General features: G+C 44.3%; 1 protein-coding gene across 1 annotated transcript; it reads left to right on the top strand.

The window, feature by feature from the left end:
* Positions 1–3,168: 3,168 nt before the first annotated feature.
* LOC120052299 (tripartite motif-containing protein 16-like) lies at positions 3,169–10,924 on the top strand. Its single transcript, XM_038999129.1, has 6 exons — positions 3,169–3,830; positions 5,320–5,415; positions 9,291–9,524; positions 9,835–9,994; positions 10,120–10,179; positions 10,416–10,924. Exons 1-6 carry the CDS (start codon positions 3,249–3,251, stop codon positions 10,922–10,924), a joined length of 1,641 nt encoding a protein of 546 aa, XP_038855057.1. The 5' UTR covers positions 3,169–3,248.
* Positions 10,925–12,195: the final 1,271 nt, after the last annotated feature.

Genomic DNA, 12,195 nt, shown 5'->3' with positions numbered 1-12,195 from the left:
TCATGTCTTCCTGTCCTCCTCATGTATTCCTGTCCTCCTCATGTCTTCCTGTCCTCCTCATGTCTTCCTGTCCTCCTCATGTATTCCTGTCCTCCTCATGTCTTCCTGTCCTCCTCATGTCTTCCTGTCCTCCTCATGTCTTCCTGTCCTCCTCATGTCTTCCTGTCCTCCTCATGTCTTCCTGTCCTCCTCATGTCTTCCTGTCCTCCTCATGTATTCCTGTCCTCCTCATATCTTCCAGTCCTCCTCATGTTCTTTGCCTCATCTGTAATGACTGTACTGATACATGAGAGGTTGTCATACTGTACCTGTCAGATATCCAGCAGAACACCAGAGTGTTTAAGGTCATCAACATGGATAAGAAGAAGAAACGCTACAGATTCCCTTCATGCAGTGTGTTTGAGTACAAGTTACCTGTAGTTGGACAAGAGAACAGATTCCCTTCATGCAGTGTGTTTGGGTACAAGTTACCTGTAGTTGGACAGGAGAACAGATTCCCTTCATGCAGTGTGTTTGGGTACAAGTTACCTGTAGTTGGACAGGAGAACAGATTCCCTTCATGCAGTGTGTTTGGGTACCAGTTACCTGTAGTTGGACAGGAGAACAGATTCCCTTCATGCAGTGTGTTTGGGTACCAGTTACCTGTAGTTGGACAGGAGAACAGTTCTATCAGTGGCCATAGGACTGAATCACCATAATGCAGACAGACCCCCATCAACCATTCCAACATGAATGTATGTTCCTCTTCAGTTTCTATGGTTACGATGATACATCTGTTAGTGAAGCATTTACCTCCAGAGAGTAGGTAGACCAGCTGGATGATGAGGGCTCCCAGGAAACAGCCCCCTCCGTAGGACAGGGTGAGGAAGTGCAGGGAGATGCCTCTGATATGACTGGGTGTCAGGTGGAAGGAGATCACAGAGCCTGGAACAGACAAGAGAGGAAGGCTGGGAAGACAAGAAGCATTCATTTGGTTCAAACGTCTCTTGTCTGTCTCTAATACACCAGTAGGGGTCATCCTAACCGTAGCTTCCAGAGTTCACAATACTATCCTCCATGTTGGCAGTTGGTTCCAACTCTCCAGATTCTAACTACATATGGCGTCCATTGACATTCTAACTACATATGGTGTCCATTTACATTCTAACTACATATGGTAGTATGCTCTAACGCTAGTTGGCACTGGCTCCCAAAATGACCTCTAACTTCCTTCATACTGGATGCAGAGACATAAAAAGGGTATCCATGAGTTCATCTGACTCTGGGTCAGTAGATAAAGGGCTTCATCTGACTCTGGGTCAGTAGATAAAGGGCTTCATCTGACTCTGGGTCAGTAGATAAAGGGCTTCATCTGACTCTGGGTCAGTAGATAAAGGGCTTCATCTGACTCTGGGTCAGTAGATAAAGGGCTTCATCTGACTCTGGGTCAGTAGATAAAGGGCTTCATCTGACTCTGGGTCAGTAGATAAAGGGCTTCATCTGACTCTGGGTCAGTAGATAAAGGGCTTCATCTGACTCTGGGTCAGTAGATAAAGGGCTTCATCTGACTCTGGGTCAGTAGATAAAGGGCTTCATCTGACTCTGGGTCAGTAGATAAAGGGCTTCATCTGACTCTGGGTCAGTAGATAAAGGGCTTCATCTGACTCTGGGTCAGTAGATAAAGGGCTTCATCTGACTCTGGGTCAGTAGATAAAGGGTTTCATCTGACTCTGGGTCAGTAGTTTAAGGGCTTCATCTGACTCTGGGTCAGTAGATTAAGGGCTTCATCTGACTCTGGGTCAGTAGATAAAGGGCTTCATCTGACTCTGGGTCAGTAGTTTAAGGGCTTCATCTGACTCTGGGTCAGTAGATAAAGGGCTTCATCTGACTCTGGGCCAGTAGTTTAAGGGCTTCATCTGACTCTGGGTCAGTAGATAAAGGGCTTCATCTGACTCTGGGTCAGTAGATAAAGGGCTTCATCTGACTCTGGGTCAGTAGTTTAAGGGCTTCATCTGACTCTGGGTCAGTAGTTTAAGGGCTTCATCTGACTCTGGGTCAGTAGTTTAAGGGCTTCATTGCCTAAATCCTAAGTATCCCTTTAACCTTTAAACTGAGTTGTTAAGTGATTGCCCAGTGATTATGCTCTGAGGAGAGATACGTATTTTATTATGCCTTTTGAAAGTGTTTTGTGAAACATTTATTTTTGACAAAACTCCAGGACATTTTCCTATTTAAACCGGTCCTTTACCTCCAGTGTCCTGGTCAGGCCCTGAAAACACCCTCCAGACAGAGTATTCTACTACCAGGGATGGACAGAATTTATTGCATTTATTAATTTTACATTTACATTTTAGTCATTTAGCAGACACTCGTATCCAGAGTGACTTTCAATTAGTGCATTAGTATATCTTAAGACAGCTAGGTGAGACAACAATATATTACAATCGTATCAAGTACATTTTCCCTCAACAAAGTATTTATCAATATTTTTACATATGCATTTATATTTAGTTCATTTAGCAGATGCTCTTATCACACCATAGTACTATCAGACTTCTGATATCATTGTTGTCATTTAGCAGACAGTCTTATCACACCATAGTACTATCAGACTTCTGATATCATTGTTGTCATTTAGCAGACATTCTTATCACACCATAGTACTATCAGACTTCTGATATCATTGTTGTCATTTAGCAGACAGTCTTATCACACCATAGTACTATCAGACTTCTGATATCATTGTTGTCATTTAGCAGACATTCTTATCACACCATAGTACTATCAGACTTCTGATATCATTGTTGTCATTTAGCAGACAGTCTTATCACACCATAGTACTATCAGACTTCTGATATCATTGCAGGGTGAAAGGGGGCCACAAAATGTGAACACTGTAAAAAATGGAATAGAAAACTATTTAGTATTTTGAAAATAAAAAATACAAAATGCAATGGAGTGTAGTTCAGCCCAGTGTAATTCAAATGACAAAATACTCAGAAGTAATTAAAATACATTTCAAAAAATACATTTCATTTCAAATTTCAAATACGTGTAACAGAAATAATAACCATCTCTGTCTACTACCCAACACTCTGTCATACTTCCTTATCAAAGAAACCACACCCCCTCTACATACAGAGAACCCCGTCAAGTAGGAAGCCACTCCCTGTCCTCTGGTGTAGAGTTCAATGAAACAGAAAGTCATCTTTCACACTGAACAGAAAGTCATCTTTCACACTGCTTAACCTACGGGAGAGAGCACCAAAATGGCAGAGAATCAGGAACTGTTCTGTTGCTCCATCTGTCTGGATCTACTGAAGGATCCGGTGACTACTGCCTGTGGACACAGTTACTGTATGGGCTGTATTAAAGAAAGCTGGGATCAGGATGATCTGAAAGGTGTCTACAGCTGTCCACAGTGCAGACAGACCTTTATCCCAAGGCCTGTTCTGAACAGGAGCACTGTGCTGGCTGAGGTGGTGGAGAAACTGAAGAAGACAGGACTCCAGGCTGCTCCCCCTCCTGCTCTGTACTATGCTGGACCTGGAGATGTGGTGTGTGATTTCTGTACTGGGACCAGAAAGCAGAAAGCCCTCATGTCCTGTCTGGCGTGTCTGGCCTCTTACTGTGAGACTCACCTCCAACCTCACTATGAATATCCTGCTTTCAAGAAGCACAAGCTGGTCAAAGCCACCACACAACTACAGGAGAAGATCTGCTCTCATCATGACAAACTGCTGGAGGTTTACTGTCGTACCGATCAGCAGTGTATCTGTCTGCTGTGTACAATGGATGAACATAAAGGCCATGATACAGTGTCAGCTGCAGCAGAGAGGACTGAGAAACAGGTAAGACCAGAACAACTTGTTGGTGACTGTCTGATAAACAAAGAATTAAAGATACAGTAGGAACTAAGACTGATTGAATATGAGATCATTCAAATTAAATTGATCCACAGCAGAATAAATATGAACACAAACCTTGAGTATATATTTTTTTATTTATCCTTTATTTAACTAGGCAATTCAGTTAAGAACAAATTATTTCTTACAATTAATTGTTTTACCTTTCAATAACTAAGCAAGTTGGTTAAAAACACATTCTTATTTACAATCACGGCCTACCAGGGAACAGCGTGTTAACTGCCTTGTTCAGGGAAAGAACAACAGATGTTTACCTTGTCAGCTCAGAGATTCCATCCAGCAACCTTTCGGTTACTGTCCCAACGCTCTAACCACTAGGCTACCTGCCACCTCTACACTCTAACCACTAGGCTACCTGCCACCTCTACACTCTAACCACTAGGCTACCTGCCACCTCTACACTCTAACCACTAGTCTACCTGCCACCTCTACACTCTAACCACTAGTCTACCTGCCACCTCTACACTCTAACCACTAGTCTACCTGCCACCTCTACACTCTAACCACTAGGCTACCTGCCACCTCTACACTCTAACCACTAGGCTACCTGCCACCTCTACACTCTAACCACTAGGCTACCTGCCACCTCTACACTCTTACCACTAGGCTACCTGCCACCTCTACACTCTAACTGCCACCTCTACACTCTAACCACTAGTCTACCTGCCACCTCTACACTCTAACCACTAGGCTACCTGCCACCTCTACACTCTAACCACTAGGCTACCTGCCACCTCTACACTCTAACCACTAGACTACCTGCCACCTCTACAGTCTAACCACTAGTCTACCTGCCACCTCTACACTCTAACCACTAGACTACCTGCCCTCTCTACACTCTAACCACTAGTCTACCTGCCACCTCTACAGTCTAACCACTAGTCTACCTGCCACCTCTAAAAACAGATTTTTACCTTGTCAGCTCAGAGATTCAATCCAGCAACCTTTCGGTTACTGTCCCAACGCTCTAACCACTAGGCTACCTGCCTAGTGGTTAGAGTGTTATCAAACACCCAATCAGCTCCCCTGATTTGTGTATTGTTAAAACTATAATCATTCAAATCAAATCAAACGTCATGTTATTGGTCACACACATATTTAGCATATGTTATTGGTGGTGTAGTGAAATGCTTGTGTTCCTAGCTCCAACAGTGCAGTAGTATCTAACAATTCACAGCAATAAACACAAATCTAAAGTAAAAGAATGAATATTTAAAATTTAGATTGAGCAACGTCGGAGTGGTGTTGACTAAAATCTAGTAGAATCACATACCAACATTATAATATAATTTCACACAGTCACTTCCTCAACATTTTAATCCCTATCTTCTATGGGTCCTATGTCACATTACTATACTATTGATCTACTGGACAAATAAAGCTTGATAGTTCATTGAAGAGTGATTCTCCACAGAGGCAGCTGGGGATGAGTCAGCAGAAGGTCCAGCAGAGATTCCAGGAGAGAGAGAAGGAGCTGAAGGAGCTCCAACAGGCTGTGGAGTCTTTCAAGGTGAGTATTGTTGACCAGAGGAGACACACCATTTCACTTCTCTCCTCCAGTCAGAAAGAGAGAGGGAGAGGGGCCCCTCTACAATCCCACCAATCCCACTTACCCCACTGTTGGGAACAGGCTGTCTGGACCCCTTTCAGACAATAGACTGCTTAATGTAACCGACGGGATATGAACCCAGGTCTACCGCAGGAGAAACCAACATCTTGACCGTTACATCAAGAGGACGTTCCCTATTGGACCGAGGGCTGAGTTTGATGTCGCAGGCGTGGCTACATCATCACATAACCTTGAGTAACCATGACTGACTCATGTCCCCTATACATTAACATGGAGCTCTCTCTCTCAATTCAATTCACAGGGCTTTATTAGCATGGGAAACATATGTTTACATTGCCAAAGCAAGTGAAGTAGACCATCAACAAAAGTGAAATAAACAATTAGAAATGAACAGTAAACATTACACTCACAAAAGTTTCAAAGGAATAGAAACATTTCAAATGTTATAATTCAAGAGCAAACAGAGTGAGTCGTGCACCAGACTGAGTTCTGGAGGTGAAATGGAAATGAATGAGGGAGAGTTAAGTGAGGTAGAAGGTGTGGTGAAGAGCTCAGAACCAGAGCCTGGCATCAATGGACATGATAAAGAAGAATCTGGTGCAGTAAGAGTTACATTTTTGGAGAAAGTGGATCCATACCTTTTGGCAGATCCATTTGTGATCCATTTGTGGTTTCAGGGTGGGTGGGATAGGAGTTGGGTGCAGTTGAATCAGTGAAGGTAACCTGTAGTGGACTTGTGATATTTGTTTGTGTTTCTTCTGACCAGAGGGAGTGGGCGCTCCATGTCACACAACTTGGGTCAATATCTGTTTCTTGCTTCGCTCTTAGGAATAGGACACCATTGAAAGGAGTGATTTCTGGGGTAGCATTAAGTGTGGAGGTGGAAAAATTGAAGTTGAAGACTCCTGGTGTTTGTGATGCCCGCCGTTTGGTACGACGCAGACCCGGTGGGGAGCGTGGTGAAACAGTGGAGTCACTGTCAGTCCTTTTGAGTTTTGAGTCTTTACCCGACAAAGTCATGTTAGGATGTATCAGTTATCCTGTTAGAGTCTTTGTGTTGAATCCACTGAGCTGTTTCAGGTGCAACGTTTATGGTCAAGTTGCAGCAGTTTGTAGGAGGGAGATTCCAAGATGTGGGAAGTGTGCAGGAGGTCATGGGATAGAGGATTGTGTAATTTTAGTGGATAAAGTTGTGTCAACTGTAGGGGTGTCCATGTTGCTGGGGATCAGAAGTGTCCGGTGAGAGAGAGGCAGGTTGAGGTGGATAGAGTCAGAGTAGTGCAGAAGGTGTCGTATGCTGAGGCAGTGAAGAAAGTAGAGGAGGATGGGTCAAGGGTGAGGGATCCTGAGAGGATCCCTGTGAGTAGTAGATCTGTGCAGCACAGAGGGATAGGCCAACGAGTGATATCTGCTTCAGTAAGGTTGGCTTCTTAGCGTTCATAGCAATGGTTATCAACTGTACCACAGAAATGGAACGTAAATCACAGGAAATAGATGTTGTGGTGGCAGCTGCAGAGAAGTATTTGGTCACACGAGATTTGACTTCAGAAGAGTTCCAGGGTGTGTTGAGTGGTGGTGTCCCGTCCTCCCAGGTCGTTGGCATGGTGCAGGAGCAGATAGGGTCAAAGTAGTGGAATGGGGTAGTGGGTTTTTAATGAGTGTAAGGTTAGTTGGAAGGGGTTATATTTAGTATTATCATAATTTCCCCTTTTCCCATGTTGTATCACAAAGTAAAGTAGATGTATATTATAGTCCAGTTGGGGGCGGTAATACAACATATTGGATGCCAACCTCCGTTAAACTCCAAAGAAGAAGAAACGTTATATTATGTCTATGTACAGTGTTGTAATGATGTCTCTCTCTCTCTCTCTCTCATTCCATCACTTTCGTGGTAGTTGGTTGTGTGGGTCTCTGGTTATGAATGGGGTGCTGACAGACAATCGTTGATGGATATTTATAGATTTCTGATCAGGACAACAATTGATTACGGGTGTATAGTTTATGGAACAGCAGCAAAGACTTGTCTTCAGAAGCTGGACAGAATCCAGTATTTAGCTTTAAGGATATGTATTGGTGCATTTAAATCAACATCTGTATGTGTCTTACTAGTGGAGGCAGGTGAGATGCCTTTGGATATACGGTGTAATAAATTGTAATTAGCTTATTGGGTTGAAAGGCTGTGAGGTTGAGCATCCCACTGCTACTGTTCTAGATGACTGTTGGGAATATACCAGTAGACAAGGCTGTGGTTTTGGTTGGACAGTTGGAAAGCTTGCTGATGAGAGTGGTTTGAGGGAGTTGGAGGTTGGCCCTTCTGTGGTGAGAGGGGATGTTCCTCCATGGTTACTCCCAGATCATGTTGTTGATCTAACCTTGGTAGAGAAAAGGAAAGATTGGTCAGAAGTCAGTGATGAAGGGAAACTGCTTGACAGTTGAACTGTTGGTGATAATAGTTGTCCTCCAGTGGGTGGAGGACGTACAACCTGTTAGAATTATAGTATGCTCAGGATTTCTGTCTGTATTGAATAGTTTATCATCTGGTAAATCTAATAGGAGTGACCTACTATTGGAGGTATTAATGTTATTATGGAGAAATGAGAGAATGGGTGTAGTAGTGAGATTCTGCTGGTTCCCAGCACATTCAGGTGTGGAAGGGAATGAAATTGTAGACCAGTTAGCTAAAAAAGCTTTGAAACAAGATATATTTGATATAAAATATATAATTACCTTGTCAGCTCAGAGATTCAATCCAGCAACCTTTTGGTTACTGGGCCAACGCACTAACCACTAGTCTACCTGCCGCCCTTTCACAGATGCCTAGTTTACGTTTACATGTTAGTCATTTAGCATAGGCAGGTTTCCGTAGTAACGGAGACTCCAGTGGGTAAAGGCTTGGAGGGCTCATCACAGGAAATATTACCTGTTACTGGGGAGGAGGCACTGATCAGGGAGGAAGTTCAGGGGGCAGACAGGGGAGGAGGAGGACGGTACTGTGCCAACGGAGGAGGAAGGGGGATGAGTCTGCGTAGGAAGATGCCTTGTTTTCAGACGGCTCATTGGATCCAGAGCTGACAGCCAGTCAGGCAGAGGGCCCAGTATATATCTGGGCTCTGAGGGGTGGGTTATGAAGTTCTGGGAAGGAGTATCACAAGTGGTGGTGTCGAGGCTGACAAAGTGGAAGTGGCTCCTCTCCCAAGTGTCACACAGAGGGAGGGTGCTGATCATCAACATCTTGGCAGAATCCTCCGTATGGCAGAAACTGGCCATTCTCAACCCCCCGGTGGTCTGCTTGTGGACCTGCAGAGCAATTTAGTTAATTATTATCTGGTCGGGGCGTCACCGGCTGAGGGTGTCGGTGATGTACCTGCTTGTCCAGGAGGGGGGACAAGGCCTGGTGGACCTGGAGAGCAGGTTGGCAGTGTTCTGAATCAAAGTGGTGCAGAGGCTACTGTACATACTGTCTTTCTCTCTCTCTCTCTCTGTCTCTCTCTCTGTCTCTGTCTCTGTCTCTGTCTCTGTCTCTGTCTCTGTCTCTGTCTCTGTCTCTGTCTCTGTCTCTGTCTCTGTCTCTGTCTCTCTCTCTCTCTCTCTCTCTGTCTCTCTCTCTGTCTCTCTCTCTCTCTCTCTCTCTCTCTCTCTGTCTCTCTCTCTCTCTCTCGCTCTCTCTCTCTGTCTCTCTGTCTCTCTCTCTCTCTCTCTCTCTCTCTCTCTCTCTCTCTGTCTCTCTGTCTCTCTCTCTCTCTCTCTCTCTCTCTCTCTCTCTCTCTCTGTCTCTCTCTCTCTCTCTCTGTCTCTCTCTGTCTCTCTCTTAACAGCGCTCTGCAAAGTCAGCAGTGGAGGACAGTGATCAGATCTTTACTGAGCTGATCCGCTCCATTGAGAGAAGGCGCTCTGAGGTGAAGGAGCTGATCAGAGCCCAAGAGAAGGCTCAAGTGAGTCAAGCTGAAGGACTCCTGGAGCAACTGAAGCAGGAGATAGCTGAGCTGAGGAAGAGAAGCACTGAGCTGGAGCAGCTCTCACACACAGAGGATCACATCCATTTCCTCCAGGTAACTAAACTGCCTTGTTACATGTGATATGAAATTAACTTAATGTGAAACTATTCATCTCAATCATTATGTTGTCCCCCGGCTCTGTCCGTCCCTCCCCCCCTCTGACCGTCCGTCTCTCTCCCCGTCCCACTCTCCCCCCGTCCCTCCCTCCCCCTCTCTATCCGTCCCTCTCTCCCCCTCTCTGTCCATTCCTCTCTCCCTCTCTCTCTCTCTGTCCATCCCTCTCTCCCTCTCTCTGTCCCTCTCGCTCTCTGTCCCTCTCTCTCGCTCTCTGTCCCCCTCACTCTCTCTCTCTCTCTCTCTCCAGAGTTATCAGTCTGTCTCCAGTAGCAGTGTATCTTCAGACTTACCCAGCATCGTTGTCAGTCCTCTTCAGTACTTTGAAGATGTGAGGAAGACTGTGTCTGAGCTGAGAGAGAAACTAGAAGACATCCTTAAAGGAGAATGGACCAAGATCTCCACTACAGGTGTGTTGAAGATAATAACAACATCAACTTTAGACCATTGAAAGTTCCCTACTAGTCACATACATGTGGAATATGGTATGATGATAACATTCCCTCTCTCTGTCAATGTGTTTGTGTGTCTGTAGTGAATATAGTGGAGGTTGTACTGCCTCCAGAGCCCAAGACCAGAGAAGAGTTTTTACAATGTGAGTCTCTTTATTGGGAAGTAACTAACAGTCTCTTTTTACTGACACTCCTAACAATCCCTCTCGAAATATATAGCAATAGTAGATCTAATCAAAGACTGGGTATCTATCTGACTCCTCATATTTCTCTGATTTGATCTCTGCTGTGCTCTAATCAAAGACAGGGTAGATACAGTATCTGACTTAACTTATTGTTCTAACTCCCCTCATTGGTCTCTGCTCTGCTCTTCTCCCAGATTCCTGTCAGCTCACACTGGACCCAAACACAGCACACACTCACATCTCTCTGTCTGAAGGGAACAGAAAGGTGACCTATACAGGCCAAGTCCAACCATATCCTGACCATCCAGACAGATTCACCAACCAGTACCAGGTTCTGTGTAGAGAGGGTCTGTCTGGACGCTGTTACTGGGAGGTGGAGTGGAGTAGTTATGTTATTACAGCAGTCTCATATAAAGACATCAGCAGAACAGAGACAGATAATATATTTGGATACAATGACAAGTCCTGGAGTTTACAATACTATAGAGGTGGTTATTGGTTCAGACACAATAACGTTGAGACTAAAGTATCAGGCCCTCAGTCCTCCAGAGTAGGACTGTACCTGGATCACAAGGCAGGTACTCTGTCCTTCTACAGTGTCTCTGACACAATGACCCTCCTCCACAGAGTCCAGACCACATTCACTCAGCCCCTCTATCCTGGGTTTCATCTCTGTGGTACTGCTGAGCTGGTTAAACTGTAGTAGGGTCCACATAGATACTAGTCATGCTGGTGTAGTCTATAGCTGAGCTGGTTAAACTGTAGTAGGGTCCACATAGATACTAGTCATGCTGGTGTAGTCTATAGCTGAGCTGGTTAAACTGTAGTAGGGTCCACATAGATACTAGTCATGCTGGTGTAGTCTATAGCTGAGCTGGTTAAACTGTAGTAGGGTCCACATAGATACTAGTCATGCTGGTGATGATGGTCCCCAGATGTGATGATTCATTCTGCTCTGTTTTATGTTCAATGATTTGACTGATTTGATCTTCAGATGTTATGAATAAAAATTCAATACATTCATATTTTTTTTAAGTGCCATGTTTTAATCTTGTACATTTCCATGAATCATGATGTATGGTGTTGATGTATATTGGTTGTCATTCAGAACCATTGATATGTTTTCTCAATTGGTTCTCTGTCTCTATGTAATTCTCTTCAGTGGCATTGAACAGGTAGCATCACTTACTAACTAATTTAACTATATAGGACGGACACAGATTAATCCTAGTCCTAGACTAAAAAGTATGTTCAATGTAGATGTCCGGGAAACCGGCCCTAAATGAGGCAACTTGCATCCTACCATACTGCTCAGTCAAGCAACATTAAACCTGTCCAGCAGGTGGTGCTATTGACCAAACAATAAAACCATCAGATATGTTGACTTGCCACTCAGTATATCAGTAATGTTCAGAATAGTACTTTAATAAGGGATGACAGTTACTTCAAATGGATTGTGATATATGTATTGCCAATTTCATTTTTTGTTTCGATACAAATTTCACCAGAATGGGATTTTTTGAGTGAGGGATTCCAGGAGGGGTTAGGGTACTAACTTCCTGATCTGGTAACTCTTCCAAGAGGTCGCCAGTAAAATAAGGGAGTTATCATGGAAGGTGTTGTCAGATCGTGTCTTAATGCATGGAAGGAATAATTTGACCACAAACAGTGTGTGTAAACCTCAAAACCCTCCATAACCAGCTGAAGAAAGAGCGTCAAAGGCGTGAAATATGACAGTGCCTTTTAGCACTTCTGTCTGAGTCTGAGCCATAGACCGGGTGAGCGGGCGGCAGGAGTGCTGAGAGCACGTGTTGTGTGAGCGTGGACAGAGAGATAACGGCTCAGGTGAGATACTCGTTCGTGTACGTGAGAGAAACAGATTTATCTATTAGGATATTGAAATCTGGACATTACCAAGGGCCATCAAATGGGACAGGCAAGAGTTACATGTGCCGTTGGGAAGATAAACTGTGA

This window comes from Salvelinus namaycush, chromosome 8, assembly GCF_016432855.1.
Source record: "Salvelinus namaycush isolate Seneca chromosome 8, SaNama_1.0, whole genome shotgun sequence".
In the NCBI taxonomy this organism is placed as follows: domain Eukaryota; kingdom Metazoa; phylum Chordata; class Actinopteri; order Salmoniformes; family Salmonidae; genus Salvelinus; species Salvelinus namaycush.
The sequence above is the reverse complement of the archived record's forward strand: the minus strand, read 5'-3'. Positions and strand labels throughout refer to the sequence as shown.